General features: G+C 34.8%; 1 protein-coding gene and 1 long non-coding RNA gene across 2 annotated transcripts in view; one reads left to right on the top strand and one right to left on the bottom strand.

Annotated features, from left to right (window-relative positions):
• Positions 1 to 752: 752 nt before the first annotated feature.
• On the bottom strand, positions 753 to 1,856 carry LOC149165387 (calmodulin-like protein 3). Its single transcript, XM_089431130.1, has one exon. It carries the CDS (start codon positions 1,616 to 1,618, stop codon positions 851 to 853), a length of 768 nt encoding a protein of 255 aa, XP_089287256.1. The 5' UTR covers positions 1,619 to 1,856; the 3' UTR covers positions 753 to 850.
• Positions 1,857 to 6,759: 4,903 nt separating this feature from the next.
• The window catches only part of LOC149165386 (uncharacterized), a 77,194-nt gene continuing 62,396 nt past the window's right edge, over positions 6,760 to 21,557 (top strand). Inside the window, exon 1 of the long non-coding RNA XR_016260332.1 lies at positions 6,760 to 6,854. This is a non-coding gene — a long non-coding RNA (uncharacterized LOC149165386). The remainder of the gene's footprint in view (positions 6,855 to 21,557) is intronic.

Genomic DNA, 21,557 nt, shown 5'->3' with positions numbered 1-21,557 from the left:
AAATAGCCAATCATGCCTTCTGGTGATTAGCAGTGATATTTACATTTTTAATCTTAAATTCTGTATAAGATTTATGTTGATGAGATGGATACGCCATAAATCTACTGCTTATCAAATTTCCAACTAATCAACCATTATGTTAACCAGGTTCACTCATTATGTCGATACCCTTGTTAGCATAAGAAGATAACGAATGTAAAAGGTAAAGGAATTTATAATTATAGAAACCAATTTCCCCAGAGTATGGAGAATTCTGTCAGACTATTTTATAGTGATGGAAACGATTTATAAATGTTGAACCGTATGCAGAACTCTGCCCTTTGCTCATATGGGGTATAATCTGAAAACACAAAAAGAAATTGGAAGCAAGTCATATATAGATTCAGGTCACTCTTGCAACAACAATTTTCATTCACAAGCAAGAAGTTAAATCTAGGCATATGTCCAAGTATATGTCTAATATGTTGTGAAAAATTTACAATTAGTTCATGCTTAACTCCGAACTTGGCCATAGAAATTTGATTTAGTATGCAAGTCTTGGTACTATTATAGCAATTAATCATTATCGTTCTTAAATGGTTCGTTTTAGCCCTTGTGGAAAGGACTCTGTTGCTCTGCTCTGTAAGAGGGCTAAACCTCTCTCGTCCTATATAGACAGGAAGTATGTATATACCACATTTGGCATGTTCCAGAATTCAATCTTGGGTTTAATGCATTAAAATATAATACAAACTAGGCAGAATAAGATGGTAATATGTCATTGCAACCGTCCATCGTCCATTATTCTCATATGATCAAAGAAATTTGGTGAACAAAATTTTACAAAAAGAAATCCAAGAGACAGTTTTTATTAACACATTTGCAAAGATTTGTCCGCCATGGTCATCATGTTCTCAAATTCCTCAAAATCAATTCTACCATCTGAATTTCTGTCAAATCTTGAGATCATGATTTCACAATTCCCCAAATCTTGTCCCTCCATGAGTCCTAAGCTGAGCAGGACCTGCTGAAGTTCCCATGGGCTGATGAACCCATCCCCATTCTTATCAAAAACACTGAACGCTTCCACCAACTCCTCCGACAACACTTTCTCCTCAGTCTCTGCATGCTCATCAGCTTCCCCACACAAAATGAGAAGAAATCCACAGAAATCTTGAAAGCTCATATGCTCCAGAGAACCCATCATTATTTTCATATTATCATCAGATATATTTTGAATTCCAATCTTTTCCAGTAACCCCTGTACGTCCTCTGCAGTAACCATGCCATCGCCATCGCTGTCCAAGGCATTGAAAATTCGAGAGAGGTCCCATGTATGAACGAAGGCTGTGTATCTTTTATTTACATCATCACTGCTCGTTTCCTCAATCATACCTCCGGACGACTGATATTTTCCAATAGCCCTTATAACACCAGGGTTTTTTGGATTGCAAAGTTCAGGAAACATAGTTTTCATCATCTCAGAAACCCAAACATAAACACAGTAGTTGTAGAAGCTATAAAACTTCCGTACCCAACTCAGGGCCATGGATACAATAATGCTCCGGTACATGGGCATGGCACAAACATTTGAAACTGCAGGGTTTCTGATGATAACATCAGACACCATGTTTGGCATATGAATGAGATGCCTCAATTCAATAATTCCTGCAATGGAAAAAGCAGAGAAGGAAAAAGGGCCAATTCAATAATTCCTGCAATGGAAAAATCAGAGAAGAAAAAAGGGGCGGTGTATGTTGGGCATTACAGAATGGTAGCTATGAAAGCCTGCAATTCCTATTTAAAAGCCTCTGATTACATGCAGTGAGTTGCTACGAAAGTGAGAAGAAAGAACGAGTGCATTTCCTATTGGGAAGCCTGCGGTAAGTTAGTATGAAACTCAGCAGAAACAACCAATGAATGTGTATCCACGTTTAGAGATTTGTGTTTTAAGATGGTGGGCGGCGAGCGGGGTTATGTGACCTGGAATTGCTACAAGAAAACTCTTTCCAGTTACGTCGCACTTGGAGTGGGTGGGCTTTAAAATTGTTGAGCGCCAATGAATGCGTGAGGAGGAGAGTTAGTGGCGGAGTGGTGTTTCTTTTTATCATTTTATATTATTAATTTACAAAGTGTTCGTTGACGTTCGTTACACATTTTATGATGGACGTTAGGTTTGAAGTATTTGTCTATGACGCTATCGATTGCGTCCCGGAGATAAGGACAGAAATAGCTTATCATTTTAATAATAATAATAATAATAAATATTTATGAGTTAAAAATATATATATAATAATAATAATAAATATTTATAAGTTAAAAAAATATAAAATTGTTTTTAACTAATTTAAATTTAATTTTTGAATTTAAAAAAATAAGTTTACTCTACGATAATAATTAATATATATATATATATATATATATATATATAAACTAAACTATATTTAATTAGTTTATAATAAAAATAATAATGAAAATTTAATTATAAGTTTTTATAATAAAATTAATAAAATGTTTGTTTTTCATTAATTAATTAATAATGCATAACAAATATTAATTTCTATTCACAATTGATGGTATAATAATAATTAATATATATATATATATATATATATATATATATATATATATATATAAAATAAACTATATTTAATTAGTTTATAATAAAAATAATAATGAAAATTTAATTATAAGTTTTTATAATAAAATTAATAAAATGTTTGTTTTTCATTAATTAATTAATAATGCATAACAAATATTAATTTCTATTCACAATTGATGGTATAATTAGTGAGTTGTTTTATAAATTATTATGTGAGATATAATATGTACATCTTTTATTTTTAGATTTAAACTTGTAAATTTCTATTAATATATATATATATATATATATATATATATATATATATATATTTTAATTATTAAACTTATATATATATTTTAATTATTAAACTTACTCAAGCATATTTTCATGCAAATATCATATTTATGATATAAATTGTAAATTTTAATATATATAATATATTATATTAATATATATGAAAGTTCTTTGTAAATACACATCTTTTCTTAATCAAAATTATGAGATTAAATTAAAACGCAAATTCCACGATCTAAAGTGGAAAGTAATTTACATTAATTTATTAATAATTTTTTTATATAGTATAATAATATTTTTTAATTTTTGATGATGATGATGATGATGATGATGGTTAACGTCCACTGAGACCAAATTGGTCTATCGGACCTACAATTTTCTTAATTTTTACTTGTCTGGCTCCTCGTCTTTCTTGGCGAGATTGGTGTTGTAGCTTTCTTTCTTTTCTCTACGGTCTTCCAACTTCCTTTGTCTTGCATCTCCTTCATCTCTTCTGGTTCTTGGGACATTGGTGTCTTAGCTTCGCGATCTATAGTCGGAGAAGTTTGGTTTAGGAGATCTGCTTTGCTGTTAAATGAAGATTTATTTTCTGCGGTATTCAAATCCTCATAACTGTTGATTTGTTGGGGCGGGCTTTCTCCTTGCTTGCTTTGAGAGTTGTTTCCTTCTTCCTTGATTTCTTGTGACTCAGAGTTTTCTCTAGAATATTCTTCTTTGATGACAGTGTAGTGTTCTTTTTGTGCTCCTTCCCACCATGTAGATCTGTGGTGGTTTTTTCTAGCAAAATTTTTCTCAGAGGCTTTTGGGCAATTTTTGGCTAGATGCCCCGTCTCAAATGTGAAACCTATGTTGCACAATTAGAATGACATAATATTGAGAACATGGGTATTAGTGTTTGAAACATCCAAAAGTTTGATTAAATTTATAAGAATGGGAAACTTCAATAATATATATTAAAAAATTGTAAAATATATTTTATATTAAAATGTATTTAGATAATTATATATTTAAATATTATTTCTAACGAATTGGAACTTTGCTCCAATAATCACTATATAATATTTATATTATAGTATATTTGAGTTTATTATATTAATATGTTAAATTATACCGCACTATGGGTGCAAATCAAAGTCATTAAGTTTGGTTATGGTTTGTCAAAAAGGAAGATGTTTGTGGTTGGACGCTTCCTCCACCTGAAACAAATGCAAGGTGATGGATTTATCTCAAAACACACCTCCATCAAAACCACACTGAGCATTATTCTGCCATCATTGCTTAGTTTTGAGAGCAAATATAACATAGATATGTACTCAAAGTACAATTGTATTATGGTAGTAGTTGGTCTCTTAACATAGAAGGATGGTCTTGAGGGTGACATTGAGCATTATAGATGTACCTCCCAAGAAAATGATGTAGTTGTCCTTCCTCTTCTCGAGGAATCTAAGAAGGAAGATTTGTGTTATTTTCTCTCATATCTCTTTCTCATTTTGATGTTTCCTTTCCATTTGTGGTTAAGTATGATTCTACCATGTTGGACATGCCATTTTTTTTCTTAAATTAGTGTCTAGCAAAATGGTGGCTCCTTAAATCTTATGTGTCCTCTAGTTTGTGTTACCTTGTCAAGCTTTATGCCTCTGTTTTTTTCATTGTTAGTCTTTTCTTTTCCTTTAGGTTTCACATTCTGCTCAGGGCCTCGAACTCCCTTGTTTCCACCCCCCTTTGACTTATCCCTCTCCTCACACCTCTATTTTCGACTTGGTATCTACGTTGACTCATGCTCATTTAGGTTCCCCTCTTCAATTCCAAATCATTTCTTCTTCCCCCCTTCTGGTGTAGTGTCTTTTGCTCCAAACAATGACTCTCTTTTATGATTTTTTAAGTTGTTTCGTGACTCCTATGTTGTTTTAGGTTGACCCCCTTGTCTTTTCGACCACTCTTTGTCCTCTCCCCTTCATCCCTTAAGTGCCGAATTGGGTTTTGTTAAAGCCATTCAAAGGATTTCTTGTATTCAAATATGTATTTCTAGTAGCAATGGGCCTACAAGTGTGAAGTCTATTTGTTTTCTTGGTGGGTTCTTTTCCTCCCTTTACTCTACTGGCCTCCTTCACTTTTCTTCTCTCTTCTTTCTTTCCTGTTATTTGTTCATCATAATGCCTAAACCCAGAAGAACCCATCATAGAAGAGGCCATCAAAACAATTCAAGACCTTCCAACTCTAGGGCCCAGAGTGTTGCAAAGAATTATGTAAGAATTTATCACAGGAATAATCCTTTAACAATGCAAAATGAAATTAAAAATGTAGAAAGAGAAACTAGAATAGAATGCATATTCATCTCAAATGAATATGTATTGGAGCAGGTGGGAAATTAGTTCAATATACATGAACCACGAGGAATAGGAACACCAAGTATATACAAACGATGGATATCTGCTAGAAACTAAAAATACTTATGGGGAATGTTTTGGTTGAACAATCTAAGGAGCACTAAGAAATTATTTTCTGCCTAAATGAACCTAGAAGCAAGTTAGGAAATTGGACGTCAAAGTGACAAGATGGAAAATAAACTCATAGACTTAGATTTATCAAGCCCAAAAGAAGGCATCGACCCACTTGCTACAATTCAAGTGGATACCCCTACTGAATAGTTTCATATTTGATCAATTTTGTTGCTACGCTTTCTAATTTTTTAATCAAAAGAAGATAGGGATGAACCTATAGCAAGCAATTTCAGATTAAGTAGGTCAAGTAGATAATATTACATAAATTTTTATTTTTAAATTTAGACTTTTCAATGGACTAAAAAAATTTTGTGATGTGACTGGTTCAGTTTCACTAGTGGCAGACCAATGTACATGGAAAACAAACCCTATGCTATTTTCCTTTTCATATGATCTAATATAATCTATCTTCCTAGCTTACTAAAATGAAATATACTTATATTTCAATATTAATAAACATCAATTTCAACATGTATTAAAATACTAAATCTTTAATATCCATAAATACTTATTTATAAAATAGGAAACAAAATACATATATAAAATATTAATGTCTTTATAAAACTAAACTTTACATATATAAACTTAGAACTTTGTAAAATTGAATCAATGTTCTACCTTTTTTATGGTAAGCTTAGGAGAACTACATCTTCATCATGTCCAACATATCACCCTGATCGACGCAATGAATTGAACCAATGAATACACATCAAGGAGTGCCTTAACAGAGCACCTGATCACCGTCTATCCAAGACCTTATGGAAAATCAATGTTCTACTTCGAATGACAAAAAAAACTAAATAATCTTCCCTGATATACTAAATAAACACAAACGTACATGCATTAAAATTTATGCATATCTAGAACTGCAAAGTGAATATTATTAAGTTTTTTATTTAAATACTTTTGTAAATAAGATTTATATGTAGTTTAAACTTTGTATTATAGTGACATTTTGAATAAATATAATACAAATATTTGTTATAAATAGGTTTTTGTAATAATTGAATAAAAGTATTTAGATTTTAATTTGAGATGGTTTGAATGGGATCATCTAAAGGCCTTAGAATTTGTATTGGACTCCAAATTCATTAGGATCTAGGGGTATAGATTCATCCTCTTTTCTCCTCACTAGGTATATATAATGAAGATATTCCTAAGAGAGGAGATAGAGCCTAGGAGTTGGGAAGAATCTTCTTCAAGTCAATGTCAAATTTTGTAGCAATATTCTTCATATTAATATACATTCTTTGATTTGTTCCTCATTTCATGCTGTTTATTATATATTGTTAATGGATTTGAATTATCTTGAGTAGTTCGGGCTAGATTTGGTAGATCTCTAACCATATCCTTGCTTGGAAAAACTAAATTGAGGCTTCTTGTTTTTTTATGTGTAGGATATGGGTGCTTTGAGTTGAAGTTGGATCTCTAAGAGGTGAGAGAAGGATATTATCCACTAGCATTAGTCATGGTCATCATCAAAATTCAGTATTAAGGTATGCTAATTTCCCTCCAAATGTTCTTCCTTAATTTTTAGGACATTAGGAGAGATCTAGGTCCTAGGGAAAAGTAGGATTGGTCTATCTCTTTTATTTCATGGATCTTGGGAAAATATATGGAGAAATATAGTTTTCCATGGGGGGATTTTCTCAAACTAACAATGGAAACTCTACTATGGAAGAATCTATTAATTCTTTCTCATTTAATTTATATCCTTGGTTTTATTTACCTCTGAGTATGTTTCTTGTTGTATTTTATCTTTTGCAAGTGTCCTAGTCCTTAAAACCTCCAGATATGTTAGATCTAAGATAATTTCTTTCTTTGTCCCTTTATTTCTTATCCTAGTGGTTATCAGAGTGATGTTTCACTCCTCTACAATGTGTAAATGGAAATGATCACTTGTTGGTCAAGACACTAGAGTGATGATGCCTATAGGATCAAAATTTTGAGTTTTCTTTGAAATTATCCCTTCGCCTAACTTCTAATTTGGGCTTAGTAGTGTTTAGGGTTTAATATTTCTATGTTCAGTCTCAAATCAATCTCTTTTTCTCAAATATCATTATATTTTGTGAATTAGGGTGTTTTCTAGAAAGAAGTGAGTTAGGAAGGGTCTTGACCATTTTCTACTTGATTTAGATGAGTAATTATCTTTGTTTTTACTATCATCTAATCATAATTTGAAAATTTCAATTGCTTTTAATAATATCTTGTTGACTTGTGTTGCTTCTTTGAGGAAATATTGGAGGCTTACTGTGTTAGTTGTTGACATTGTCTCATAACCCTAAACTTTTACTTATTGGTTGTGTGTGTGTGTGTTTTATTCTCTCATCAAATAGGTGAAAATTGATCTTTCTATGCAATTAATTATTTGAAAATATTTTGAATGTCTTGTTTGAAAAGAGGTTTCTTTGATCTTTGTTTGGATCATGTTATTTTCTTTTATATGGTTATATAATTGATGTAGAGAGTGTATGAGTATTTTTTATTTTATTAAAATTGAAAAGAAAATTCTCCTACCTCCTCTAATTAGAGTTAATTAGGTAAAGAAATTGCAACTATCATACTTGTTGCATATCTTTGAGTTGTGAAGAGTTATTAAAACATCATTGGGTCTCACTTTGTAACATTTTAAGTAACCAAAACTATTAAAAATAAAAATGAATAAATTTAAAATAAATAAGACGTTTTCTTCTTAAGCAAATGAACAATAGATATGATTTATATCCTTTGAATATGATTAAAGAGAAAACTCTCCAAGGTCACAAAATTGAAACTAGAAGTCATTAAAGAGTGTTTAAATCCATTTATCACATAGATCACTTACAAGGAAGCTCCTATAACACATGAGTTAAGCATGAGGTTTTATTGGTGGTACATGGAGTGATATCCCAACTCCATTTGTATTTGGTGTCTAATGCACTACTATGTGTACAAGGATATCTCGAGGAGTGTGGTTCTTTGTGAACAATCCCTTAGTGAGGTTTCAAGGTTAGTTTCATTTCCCATATGAGGAGTCCCAAGCCATGGTTATTCCTGCTAGTCATTAAATTGTGAGGTGGTATCGTAATTTCCTTTCTTTAGGTCATCCTTACCTAGATGACTATAAAAAGGGAATCTATGTTAGTATATCAATATTTTTTACATCACCATATTAAAGCTCCTAAGAGGTGATTCTCCATGCTACTTTAGGGGACACTTGTGCCGATAAAGGCCAGTATTGGGGGTTATTGTAAATATTTTTGTTACCTACAGTGGTTTTACTTGGACCCTAATCATACCAAGTAAACTTCCAAAAGGCCCCTTGATCCACTAGTTTTATTGTTCTATCTTGCCACATTTAACTAGGGGTGTGCTCTTTGATTTGAATCTAGTTAGCCATAAGGTGTTGTGTCTCAATGGTTATAATTAATTATGGATGAGCCAATTCTTGATCAACCTCGTAGACTAAAAAATGTTACTCTTGAGGAAGAAGGTCTTCCATTCCATAGGTGAAGGATTAATCATGTTGTTAACAACTTAGAAACAATTGAGCATCTGATGATACCTTTTGGTTTTGAAGGAGAGAAACAAGTCCTACTTGATGCTATACATAAAATTCCACCACTCATTTTTAACCCTCATTTAACATGTTGTTCTAGCATTATATTCATTATAGTGAGATAATTTCTTGGTGAATCCTCTTCATAACTTGATAGTCCTTGGCTCATGTCTAACATGAGTGCCACTTCCACAATGAAAGATCAAGCCACTTTGTTTCCAAGCATTACTTGTGGCACTTTAGTGTAATATGGACATCAAAACATACACCTAGTACATCCACATTCCTCACTTTGGGGAATTTTCTTGCTAGTTCCACTTACCTATTTTAGTTTCTCAAGTATCTAGATGTCTTTACCCTCTATTGTATTTGTATTTGATGTGGGGAAAAGTGAAATCACGCAACCTAGATCTAGGTGGTTTCCACCTAGTTTTTATCTTGACAATGAATGCATCAATATTGAGTACTAGACCTCTTTCTGGTTGGAGCCTCCAAGGGGGGTATGTGCATATTCCTAGTAGTGGTGGGAATAGTAATGTTTTTGGAGTATTAAATAAGCCATGGGGTAGTCAATCATTAGGAGGACGCCATTTCCTAGGGGAAATAGTACCCATGAGGATGCCATATGTTTGGGAGAAATATCCGTGGAAATTCCCTTTTCTTAAAAACTGTGTTGACTCATTTGTGTGTATTACTATCATCGTTAGGTATCCCTTACACTTTTGTTTTATCTTGTTAAATATCATACTTAGTCATATCTCAAAAAGTCGTGTGTGAAACTTTTCACCTCGAGTAGCAGTCCTACACTTTGCACATCTTCCACTTTGCAAATAGATTATCATGCACTAATCCTACACCTAGGCATTTCATAAGCATGTGAAACACCCCCACACATCCAAATTTCCATACATCCCATTCTTCCACACAACACTTTCCTTCACACCTCTATTTCTCTGAACACATAAAACTTCAGCACAAGGCATACCATATACTTTATGAAAGTTACTTCTCAATCCATGATATATTTATCTCATGGTGGGAGTGACCCTTGCATTACGTGGGTTCAAATTTTTCTCTCAACATTGTTGTGCTTTTTACCCACTATACTTTTGATATTAGAAGGAATTACATTAAAAAATACTCTGTAAGCTCCAAAAAAAATTGGTTTGTATTAATACTGGAAAACTATAAGCCTTGTATTCAGTTTCAATTCGTAAACTTCCTTGTTGTTCGACAACAACTTTAGTCTCTTGCATTACACTTGTCCATTCAAAATTAAGTACTACTTGGCTTGAACAAATAACAACATTATAAAGAATGTTGACATTTACCACAATCTATATATGTGATCATGATTTGGGGGATCAAAAATATGCTCAAAAATAAAAGTTCTCAAAATTTCTCGAAACAAGTGCGAAATTGTAGATCTCGTCATTATGATTCCAACGATGCTTGAATCGCCTCAATCCGAAACCATATGTGAAAGTTATCACGTTATGAAGTTTTTGGCAAACAACTAAAAAGTTAACTTGCAGGGTTGATTGTGCTGCTGACTAGCCAGGGCATACAAGTGAGATGGTGCTGATGTGAGCAGGTGGTCATACATGCATGGTAGATAGATGGACCAATCATGTGCTGACACATGGTAGGTCGTACAGGTGGTGTTGGTGCATTTTTTTTATTTTCTTGGTTTTTAGGTGGCCCAATTATGACGCACCACATGGCCCAATGGGAGGGCACCATTTGGCCCTCGGTTTTTGTGAAAAAGTTTGTTAGGTCGACCAATCGACCCGGTGGGGAATCAAACTCGTGACCTCTTGTTAACTAACCAACAATCTTATCACCAAGCCACACATTTGGTTCTTAATATATTATGGTTGGTGGATATATTTAATGTCAAGTCATTGGAGCATTGGTGGAGGGGGTGAGGCACATGGCCCTAGCCCCTAGTTACATGGTATAACATATGACCCAATGCTGAGGCATTGGGGGCAGACAGTTAACCCATTCCACAGTCCCATTCAACACCATATAATCACAATGGGGGTTACATAGTAGGGGATGGCATGTGGCCTTAGCCTGCAGCCAGATGGCCTCCGATGTGACCAAGGGTGGAGTGACGCTGGACGTGTGGCCTCTGACCTACTCCCTTGGCCACATGGACCCATATGATCGGCACGAGGATCTAAACAATCATCATTAAGGCCTAATGGCATGTTTTAACCATTTGACAATTTACACCTTTTGCAGTGGAAATTGCACTGAAAACACGCAAAATTTTCCCTCGACAGACTTGTCAAAGGACGAGTTTGTTGTTGATTTAGCCAGTTTGTCATTTTGTAGGGAAAATAACAAAGAAATGGAGAAAGAGACCTAATTTGGTCATTTTTGAGTCTTTTTAGCCCAATAAGAGCCTACACAAGGGTTTTTGCGTGTTCTGAACACAATGGTAGCATTATTTTTGCGATTTAAGTAATGTAAACTGATGTAATTTTAGATTTGAGCATATAATATAAAGGGACAACATTGGAAACTGGACCTAGAGACATAGCCTAAGAAGGGTGAACTCCATCATCAAATTGTTGTTTGCGTGACGTTGCATATTGTCTGTTTTTCTCTAGTTATTTTTGCAATACTTAACTAAAAACACTAAGTTTATGTGCATTTGAAAATTGATCTATTTCCCACAAGACATAAACTGGCTTGCAAACATTTTCAAGAAACCTTCAAGTTTTTATTTTAAGATCAATTTTGTATTAGAGCATGGTTGTTTTCAAGGTTTGACTATGTTTACAAGTGTTTTTGAATGTTAACAAGGTCTAAGTTGAAGAGAGGAGGAGTTCTTGAAGAACCAAATCCTCAAATTGGTTCAAGGAGGTCACAAACCCCAAAATCTCTAACAATCATGGCACATGAAGAAGGAAAGGAGCTGATGTCTGACGATGAGAGAGCTCTCATAAATGATTTCTATGATATGTCTGTTGGGTCCCTATAATACTAGTGATTACCCCATTACTATTGTAGTTATACCCCTTATTTATATTTTTGTACCCATATTACCGCCATGTTGTTATTTCTGTGCCCCATAGAATCCCTCTATTGTTATTTTTGTGGCTTTATATTATTATTGTTAGGTCGGCTGGATTATATTGTGACTCCTTAGACTCCTATATATAGAAAGGAGGTTTTGTCATTTGTATCATCCAAGAATTGTTCATTTATGTAATGTAAAGGAGGTTGCCCCCTCGAAGAGGCTGAATTCTAAGGCGTGGATCTCTCTTTTCTATCTTTTTGTGAGCTGGTTTCATAACATTTGGTATCAGAGCTTTGGATTCTAGGGTTTCGCTGCTCCAAACAGGTCATTGTGGAATTGTCGCTATAACTTTTTTTCTGCGATGTTTCAGAAGTCACAAAAAAAACCCATTTTAGAAGAAATCGCGCTAAACCTTGGGTCCAAATTTCAGAGCTTTTCGCGTGACATTTGCGGAGATATGATCTGAGGAAGTTGGTCTTTTTGCAGACTCCTGGATTACATTCAAAAAATGTGACCTGGGGAAAATCGTCATAATTTTATCTGTGGGGATCGGATTGAAATTTTGTAAGAAGGTACAGAAAGAGGACGGACAGTAGTTTCTTGTATGAGTTTTTTAGATTCAAAAGTTGAAATAGTGACTCGTGGCACGTCGTACAAGTTCGCTCTACTGAACTAGTCTAAAAGAAAGTCACTGTGGGAGATTTCACATAACTCTTCCTTGGAGAATCCAATTTGGGTCAGACTTGTGGCATTGGAAAGAGGACACAGAAGGCTACTACAGGTCACAATTTCATAACTAGATGATTCGAAATTACAGAGATACATCAGATGCAATATCAGGCTTCTATAAAGTGAAAAAAAAGGTGTGTAGTATTTTTTAAATTTTTGTGTAAGCTTGGTTTAACGGAATTCAAAGGGCATAGTAAAGCATTATTATCGGTAACTGATGTCCCGAGGAAAGAAAATGAAAACACCTAGTAAGGAACCTGAAAGCTCTAGCATGACTCATGAAGAAGAGGAAGAAATGCTACATGATATATCAAAATTACAAGAACAAGTGCAACAAATGTCACGCTCACAAAAGCTAACAGAAGCTAAGATAAGTGGCGTGGAATTTAAGATAAATGGCATGGAATCTAACATAAATGGCCTGGAAGCTAAGATGGACGATTTGAAGATAGATTTGAAGACATATTTGAAGAAAGACATGGCAAATTTGAAGACAGATTTGAAGACAGACATGGCAGATTTGAAGACAGATTTGACAAATTTTCTACAAGAGATACTTACTAATGGTGAAAAGGTTGTAAAGGAAACTCATGATGTGAACAAAAGTAATGTTAATCATGATTCCATAGATTCTAATGTTGGATCGAAGACCCACCATATTCCAAAAATCGATATGAGGAAGTTTGATGGCAAGGATCCCGCCACATGGATATTACAGATGGAGCAGTTCTTCGATCTCAATAATGTGCAAAACACACAAAAGGTACGTATGGCAACTATATATTTGGAACCAAATCAGTTTGTATGGTATCAATGGCTTTTCTCTCGTAAAAAATTTATCACTTGGGCAATTTTTACGGAAGAATTGATAGCACATTATGAAGATACAAAAAGCAACATTTTTTTTAGCCAATTGATAAGTCTCAAACAAAAGGGTTCAGTAATGGAGCACATTGAGGAGTTCCAAAAATTGAACATAAGGGTAAAAAATATTCCAGAGGAGCATAGGATTGATGTGTTCATAGGGTCTTTAAAAGATAATATCCAACATGATGTTCGCCTTTGGGAACCTGATTCATTAGAGAAGGCATTCAGGTTAGCAAGAAAAATGGAAAGCAAAATTATGGCAACCAGGAAGCATACCACTCACAACTATAAAGACGGAAGTGTTGTTGCCCCTAGTCTTCCACAACCTATAAGGTTGACACCACAATAATTGGAAGAAAAAAGAGCAAAAGGGCTTTGTTACAATTGTGATAGCAAATACACTAAAGGTCATAAGTGTGCTGAGAATAAATTATTCTACATAGATTGTGAAGAGGAAGAAGAAAATGAGCAAGAAAGGTCAAAAGAAGAAGATATACTCCAGGAACAACGCCTAGATGAAGAAAAAATAAATCCGACCATATCTTGTAATGCATTGGCTGGAATTACCACTCCTCAAACCATCAAGATAGAAGGACAAATCAAGAAGAAAAAGGTAATAGTGTTGATTGATCCAGAAAGCACCCACAATTTTATTCATTGTAGGGTTGCAAAAGAATTGAATTGCTTCCTATATCCAGCACCAGAGTGTCAAGTGATGATTGCAAATGGAGGAACAATAAATTGCTCTGGAAGGTGACATAATATCAAGCTATCCATGGGAGAATATGTATTGACTAGCCCAATGCTTTCCATTCCAATGGGAGGTGCTGATGTTGTACTAGGAGTCCAATGGCTACAATCCTTGGGTACAATAGCTTTTAATTTTCAAGAACTTTTCATCAAATTTTCTATGGAAGGAAAGGAAGTTGAATTAAGGGGTATTGCAGGGAAACCAAGAAAGATAATCAGCTCTAATGGTATGACAAAGCTTCTAAAAAAGGAGCAAAGAGGTGTAATTGCACAATTATGTTCGCTAGATGTTTCCACATCGGAATCATCTATTTCTCCAGATCTCCAAAAAGTCTTGGACAATCATTCCAAGGTATTTGAGACTCCCAAAGGTCTCCCACCTATGCATGATCATGATCATGCTATTCATCTAATTCCAGGAAATGTTCCTCCAAACATCAGGCCATACAGATATCCCTATGTCCAAAAAAGTGAAATTGGACGTATGGTTGCAGAAATGCTAGAGGCTGGTATAATTCAACCAAGTCAAAGTTCTTTCTCTGCTCCAGTAGTATTGGTGCACAAGAAGGATGGATCATGGCGCATGTGTCCGGATTATAGGGAGCTCAACAAGCTCACTATTAAAGATAAGTTCCCCATTCCTGTCATTGATGAATTACTGGATGAATTGCATGGATCAATTTACTTCATGAAGTTGGATCTTCATTCCGGATATCATCAAATCAGAATGAAGATTGAAGACATTCAGAAAACGGCATTTAGAACTCATGAGGGTCATTATGAATTTTTGGTGATGCCTTTTGGCCTTACTAATGCACCTTCAACATTTCAAGGTTTGATGAATTCAATTTTAAAACCATTCCTTAGAAAATTTGTGTTAGTATTTTTTGATGATATACTAATCTACAACAAGTCTTGGAAGGATCATGTTGAACATGTTGACAGGGTGCTAAAACTATTGGAGGAGAAACAATTATATGCAAAAAGATCCAAATGTTTCTTTGGAGTCCAGGAGGTGGAATATTTGGGTCATATTGTATCTCATGAAGGAGTTAAGGTAGACCCTAGCAAAATTAAAGCCATTAAGGAATGGAAAATTCCCACATCCATAAAGCATCTGCGAGGATTTCTTGGGTTGACAGGGTATTATCACAAGTTTGTTAAGAATTATGGGAGAATAGCAGCACCTCTAACAACATTATTGAAGAAAGATGCATTTTCATGGACTCCGGAAGCAACAAAGGCCTTTGAACATCTTAAATAGGCAATGTGCCAAGCACCGGTCTTAGCTACACCGGACTTCACAAAAACCTTTATTGTGGAATGTGATGCTCAGGAAATGGAAGTGGTGTTGTTCTAATGCAAGATGAAAGACCCATTGCTTTTGAAAGTCGTCCAATCAAGGGAAAGTTTTTAAGCAAAGCTATTTATGAGAAGGAAATGTTGGCAATACTCCATGCACTTAAGAAATGGCGACCCTACCTAATGGGAAGACACTTCAAGGTAAAAACAGATCATGATAGCCTTAAATACTTTTTAGAACAAACATTATCCTCTGAAGAGCAACAAAAGTGGGTCACAAAGATGTTGGGTTATGACTTTGAAATCATCTACAAAAAAGGAAAGCAAAATGTGGTGGCAGATGCACTCTCAAGAAAGGATGAGGATGTGGAAGCATTGTTGTGCGCCATTTCTATTATCCAACCAGATTGGATAAACGAAGCAAGGGAGGAATGGAAGAATGATGAAGAAGTGTGGGCACTTATTCGAAAGCTACAACAAGATTCCAGTACGTCTGATACATTTAGCTGGCAAAATGATTCATTATGGTACAAAGATCGCTTATACCTCTGTAAGAATTCCCAGCTAAAACAAAAGATTCTTATGGAATTGCACACTTCTCCCTTAGGAGGGCACTCAGGATTTTTAAAAACTTACCATAGGGTTAAGAAGGAATTTTTTTGGGATGGCCTTAAATCAGATATTCAAAAGTTTGTGGAGGAATGTTTGGTTTGCCAACAAAATAAAGTTGAAACAATTAAGACACCGGGTCTATTACAACCTTTATCTATTCCAAGCCAATGTTGGGAGGAGGTTTCAATGGATTTTATCACAGGTTTACCCAAGTCTGAGGGAAAGAGTGTCATCATGGTGGTAGTTGACAGACTTACCAAGTATGCACACTTTTGTGCATTATCACATCCATTTAAAGCCAGTACAGTTTCTACTGCATTTATGGAAACAATTCAAAAGCTACATGGAAACCCAAAGATTATTGTAAGTGACAGAGATCCCATTTTCACTGGAAATTTTTGGACAGAATTATTTTCTTGTCTTGGTACTCAGTTAGCTCATAGCTCATCTTATCATCCTCAATTTGATGGGCAAACTGAGATAGTAAACAAATTTTTGGAAGGATATCTTCGTTGCTTTGTATCTGATAAATAGACACAATGGGTCAAATGGTTGCCTCTAGCTGAATGGTGGTATAACACTTCCTTCCATACAACAACAAAAATGACCCCATTTATGGCACTTTATGGGTATCAACCACCATCCATCACATCATATTTAAGAGAAAATTCTAAGGTTCAGGCAGTGGAACATCACATCGAACATCAACAACAAGTCCTCCAACTCTTAAAGGATAACCTCGTGTTGGCACAAAATAGAATGAAACAACAGGCAGATCAACATCACAGTGAAAGAAGTTTTGATGTAGGTGATTGGGTATTCCTACGGCTACAACCATATAAGCAAATGTCCCTAAAGCAAGCTAAGAAGGATAATAAATTATCACCAAAGTATTATGGTCCGTACAAGGTGTTGCAAAAGATTGGTACTATGGCATACAAATTGGAGCTTCCTGCAGCTTCTCGACTACACCCAGTTTTCCATGTTTCATGTTTAAAGAAAGTTATAGGCGACAAGCTCCCAGTTCAAACAATATTGCCAGAACTTGAGGATGAAGGAAAAATTATATTGGAACCAGAAGCAGTCACAGAAGCAAGAACTTGATAGCTATGAAATCGATCAATTTCAGAGTATCTTATCAAGTGGAAGAACTTATCCGCTGAAGATTCCACATGGGAGGATGAGAATTTTATGCAGAAGTATCCAGAACTACTCAAGCATTGAGGACGACACTTTTTTGAAGGAGAGAGGCATGTTGGGTCCCTATAATACTAGTGATTACCCCATTACTATTGTAGTTATACCCCTTATTTATATTGTTGTGCCCCTATTACCCCCTTGTTGTTATTTCTGTGCCCCATAGAATCCCTCTATTGTTATTTTTGTGGCTTTATATTATTATTGTTAGGTCGGCTGGATTATATTGTGACTCTTTAGACTCCTATATATAGAAAATAGGTTTTGTCATTTGTATCATCCAAGAATTGTTCATTTATGTAATGTAAAGGAGGTTTCCCCCTCGAAGAGGCTGAATTCTAAGGCGTGGATCTCTCTTTTCTATCTTTTTGTGAGCTGGTTTCATAACAATGTCTGAGATGGTGAAAGTGTTGTATGAAGTGAGAGCAAAAAGGTTTCAAGGAGAAAGTCCAAACCAACAAAAAGGTAATGGTGGTGATGGGAGCAAGCCTCCACCTCCACCTCCTCCTCCACCTCCATTCCCACCTCCTTCTTCACCTCCTTAAACACCTACACATACTTCTCCTAGATCTCCAAAAGGACGTGCTAAGTCTCCTTTGCTTCAGCTTGATGTCAATTTTGAATTACCTATGTAAAATGGGGAGGTGAATGCTAAAAAGTTGGATAATTGGGTTCAGAAAATTGAAGTCTTTTGCAAGATCCAAGGAATTAAGGATGATGTTACAAGTATCCAACATGTTTCTCTTGATTTGGAAAGTGCGACCCTCATCTGGTGGGAGGCTAGAACTCAGGAATATTTGAAGAAAAGTGGTAAAATTATCTCTTCTTGGAATGATTTTGTAGTTTCATTAAGAAGGAAATTTTATCCATTAGCTTATATGCAAAAGATAATTATGGATTGGTAAAATTTCAGATAGGCTAAATGTCAGAGTGTTCAATGTTACACACAAGAATTTATAACAAGATCTTTAATATTGGGTGTTTATTTGTCTTCACAAGACACTCTCCTTAAATACATAGGTGGATTACATAGTTATTTGAGATATATTGTACTTATGTTTAATCCAACCAATCTATATAAAGTATGTGTTTAGGAAAATCATTTAGAAGCAAGAGGAAAGAATGTTCCTCAAGAGACTCGAAAGAAGCCATCCAAGTCTCGATACAAAGGAAAGGGGAAGTTTAAAGGCAAATGCAAAAAGAATTCTGCTATCAAGAAAGAGGGAGAAAAACTTTCTTGTAAAATTTTCTCAAAAGAAGGCCATGACGTAGACCATTGTTGGAAACTACATCCAGAAATGAGACCAAAGAAGTTCAATAACAAGGGGAAATAAAATAATGTTGCAGTAAATCAACAATATCTAGGATTTTATTCAGGTGATGAGACCAAAATCATAGAAATGGGAATTAAAGTTAAAAATTCTAATGCAAGAACTAGTTCTTCTAGTAAGCTTATTGAGTCTCAAAATGATAAAGAAAGAAGTGAGCTTTTTCATATCAGGGTCATTACAAAACATACAAAAGTTGATACCTTGTTTGATAGTGGATCCCAAGTCAACCTTATCTCTGAATCTATTGTCAAGAAACTAAACTTAGAAACTACACCTCATACTAAATCTTACCCTTTAGGTTGGGTTTGTGAAGATGCCAAATTGCAAGTGACAAGAAAGTGTAAAATTAAATTCACCATCATTGCAAACTTTATTGATGAGGTAGAGCTTGATGTTGTACCACTTGAAATATGTGGAATTGTTTTTGGGAGTCCATACATGTATGAACAAAAATCCATATAATATCATATTTTTAAAGATGGAGTTGAGTATATTGTTAGAGCACATCGCAAGAAGATGAACTCATCTCTTGTAAGTGTTGGTCAGATGAAAAGGCTTGTTAATTCTAGTGTGAAATAGGTCCTTTATTTGGGTGGAAATAAGCATAAACCCTTCGATACATTGAAAGATAAAATTAGCATAACGCCATTTCTAGCACTTCTAGATATTAAACAACCATTTGAGATTCAAACTTATGCAAGTCATTAAGCCATGGGAGAAATTTTGATCCAGCATGGTAAGGCTATTTGTTATCATTTTGAAACCTTTACCAATGCGTGAAGAAATGGAAGCACTATTTGATGGGTAAAGAAATTATTATTCATAATGACCATCAACCTTTGCAATATTTACAATCGCAAACCAAGCTACCAAAAGCTAGACATTTCAGGTTGATGGGATTCCTATAGAATTTTCATTTGGTAATCAATTACAAGAAAGGTATATACAACAAAGTTAATGCATTTGTCATTATTAAGAATAACTCAATCATACATGAGAGTTATATTGAACAGTATGCTCAATATGATGATTTTTAAGATGTTTATGTAACTTTGATTCAAGGCAATCATGATGAAGAGTTAGATATCATTTTCATAACAATTTGTTCTATCATCTTGGAAATTTGTGTGTTCCATAGGGTGAAAGAGTTAATGTCATAAGGGTGTTGGAAACTAGATCACTACTGTGACAGGGGGGTGAATCTGTAGTGAAGGCACTTATAAATTTTTCTCTAATAAATTATCCTTTAACCATGTAAAAAATGGAACACGTAATAATATTAAAAAGCATCAAATATAGACATGAAACCATAAAATCAATTAACAAAATGGACACAATTATGTCTAGTGGAAAACCCTCTCCAAGGTAAAAAACCACTAGTTTCAAATGCGTTGTTCAATTTCTATTATGTCAAAAAATTCTTTACATAGAGATACACATATGGATACTATGAAATGAAGAATGTTTCTCATGTGTATCTACAGACTACCATATATGGAATGCCACCACGATCAACGATCCTCACTCGGATACTCTTGAACTAAAAAGCGACTCTACAGACTTTTATTTGTTGGAAGACACCACGACCAACAAGCTTCACCCAGTTTCTGCTGAACTATCCAACCACTATTGGATTCAGAAAAATGATTTCTTATATTGATTTCACCCAAGTCACAAAACTCCACTCCTCTATGTGGTTCTCATTTCAAAATATTTCAGACTGGAACCAAGAACTGCTCAACATGAGCACTACAACGACATATCATCAAAGAACATAATGAAAAAGAAAGCCCCCTATCCCAATACACCACAAAATGCAACACAATCACACCAAACACTTCTCCAATCCACAATTCAACTTCTCGTTCAATATATAAAAGTGATGGCTGAAACATACTTTAGCTATCCACTGCTACAAATGAAACTACTTCAGAAAATATGAATAGACAACTTACACTGTTTTCACACAATTCTCAAAACTCATACTCCACAAATAAATTATCCAACCAAACTATCATTGAGCTATCTCCAATATAAAGATGAAACAAGGTTCTCAACGCAATAATTACAAAGAACTATTGGGCTTCACAACTCTATTCATATTCTTGATTTGATCCAGATTTAGCTCATTGACTCTATCAAACCACTAAATCCACTTGTCATTTGATATCTTCAACTTTAATTAACTTATGGAGGCCCCACGAACTTTTCTGACCATAAACCAAAAAGTTTCGAGCAATAACGTAGCCAAAACGCAAAAATTAGTTGACCAATGTGAGAAATTTAGAGAAAAAATTCATGCAAATGTTCGGTTGCATGCATAACACTCGACAAATTTGATTGGAACATCACAGTGACTCCCATACGCCTGTCTTCCAGTGATTGGAGCTTTTCAGCCACTCCCACAGGCTTGGCTCCATGCAACTGGGGCAAAGGATGAAGAAAAACCATGGAACTTCAGTCTAGAACCTTCGTCAGCTAATGGAACACCATCGTTATCATTTCAATGCTCCTCTAAGCCTCTGTGACAAATATGCAATTGATGACATAGGCCCAGAAATTCTGTAACAAGTCAGTGACAATAAACTCAACATCTCTAAAAAAGCAGCAACCACAACATTTATAAACACCTCCTGCACCTGTACCAACATATCCAACTCCTACAGTAGCAACATCAAGTCATCCAACTGCCTATGACACTGATAGAGGCACCTCCACCATAGGCAACCACAACTCAACACTTGTAGAAACATATCCAATGTCTCCAAAACATAAAGAGACATATGAAACACCTAGAGCAACACTCCAACCACCTTCAACAAAAACATCTCCAACCAAA

The sequence above is a fragment of the Pinus tabuliformis genome, chromosome 5_1 (genome assembly GCF_031772625.1).
Source record: "Pinus tabuliformis cultivar Carrire ecotype Pingquan chromosome 5_1, CPIR1, whole genome shotgun sequence".
NCBI classification, from domain to species: Eukaryota; Viridiplantae; Streptophyta; class Pinopsida; order Pinales; family Pinaceae; genus Pinus; species Pinus tabuliformis.
Note: the sequence above shows the minus strand (reverse complement) of the source record. Positions and strands in the feature narration are given on the sequence as shown.

Bases quoted from the DNA above. Each gene is read 5' to 3' on its own strand.
- LOC149165387 (XM_089431130.1), bottom strand. From the start codon at position 1,618: ATGCCAAACATGGTGTCTGATGTTATCATCAGAAACCCTGCAGTTTCA.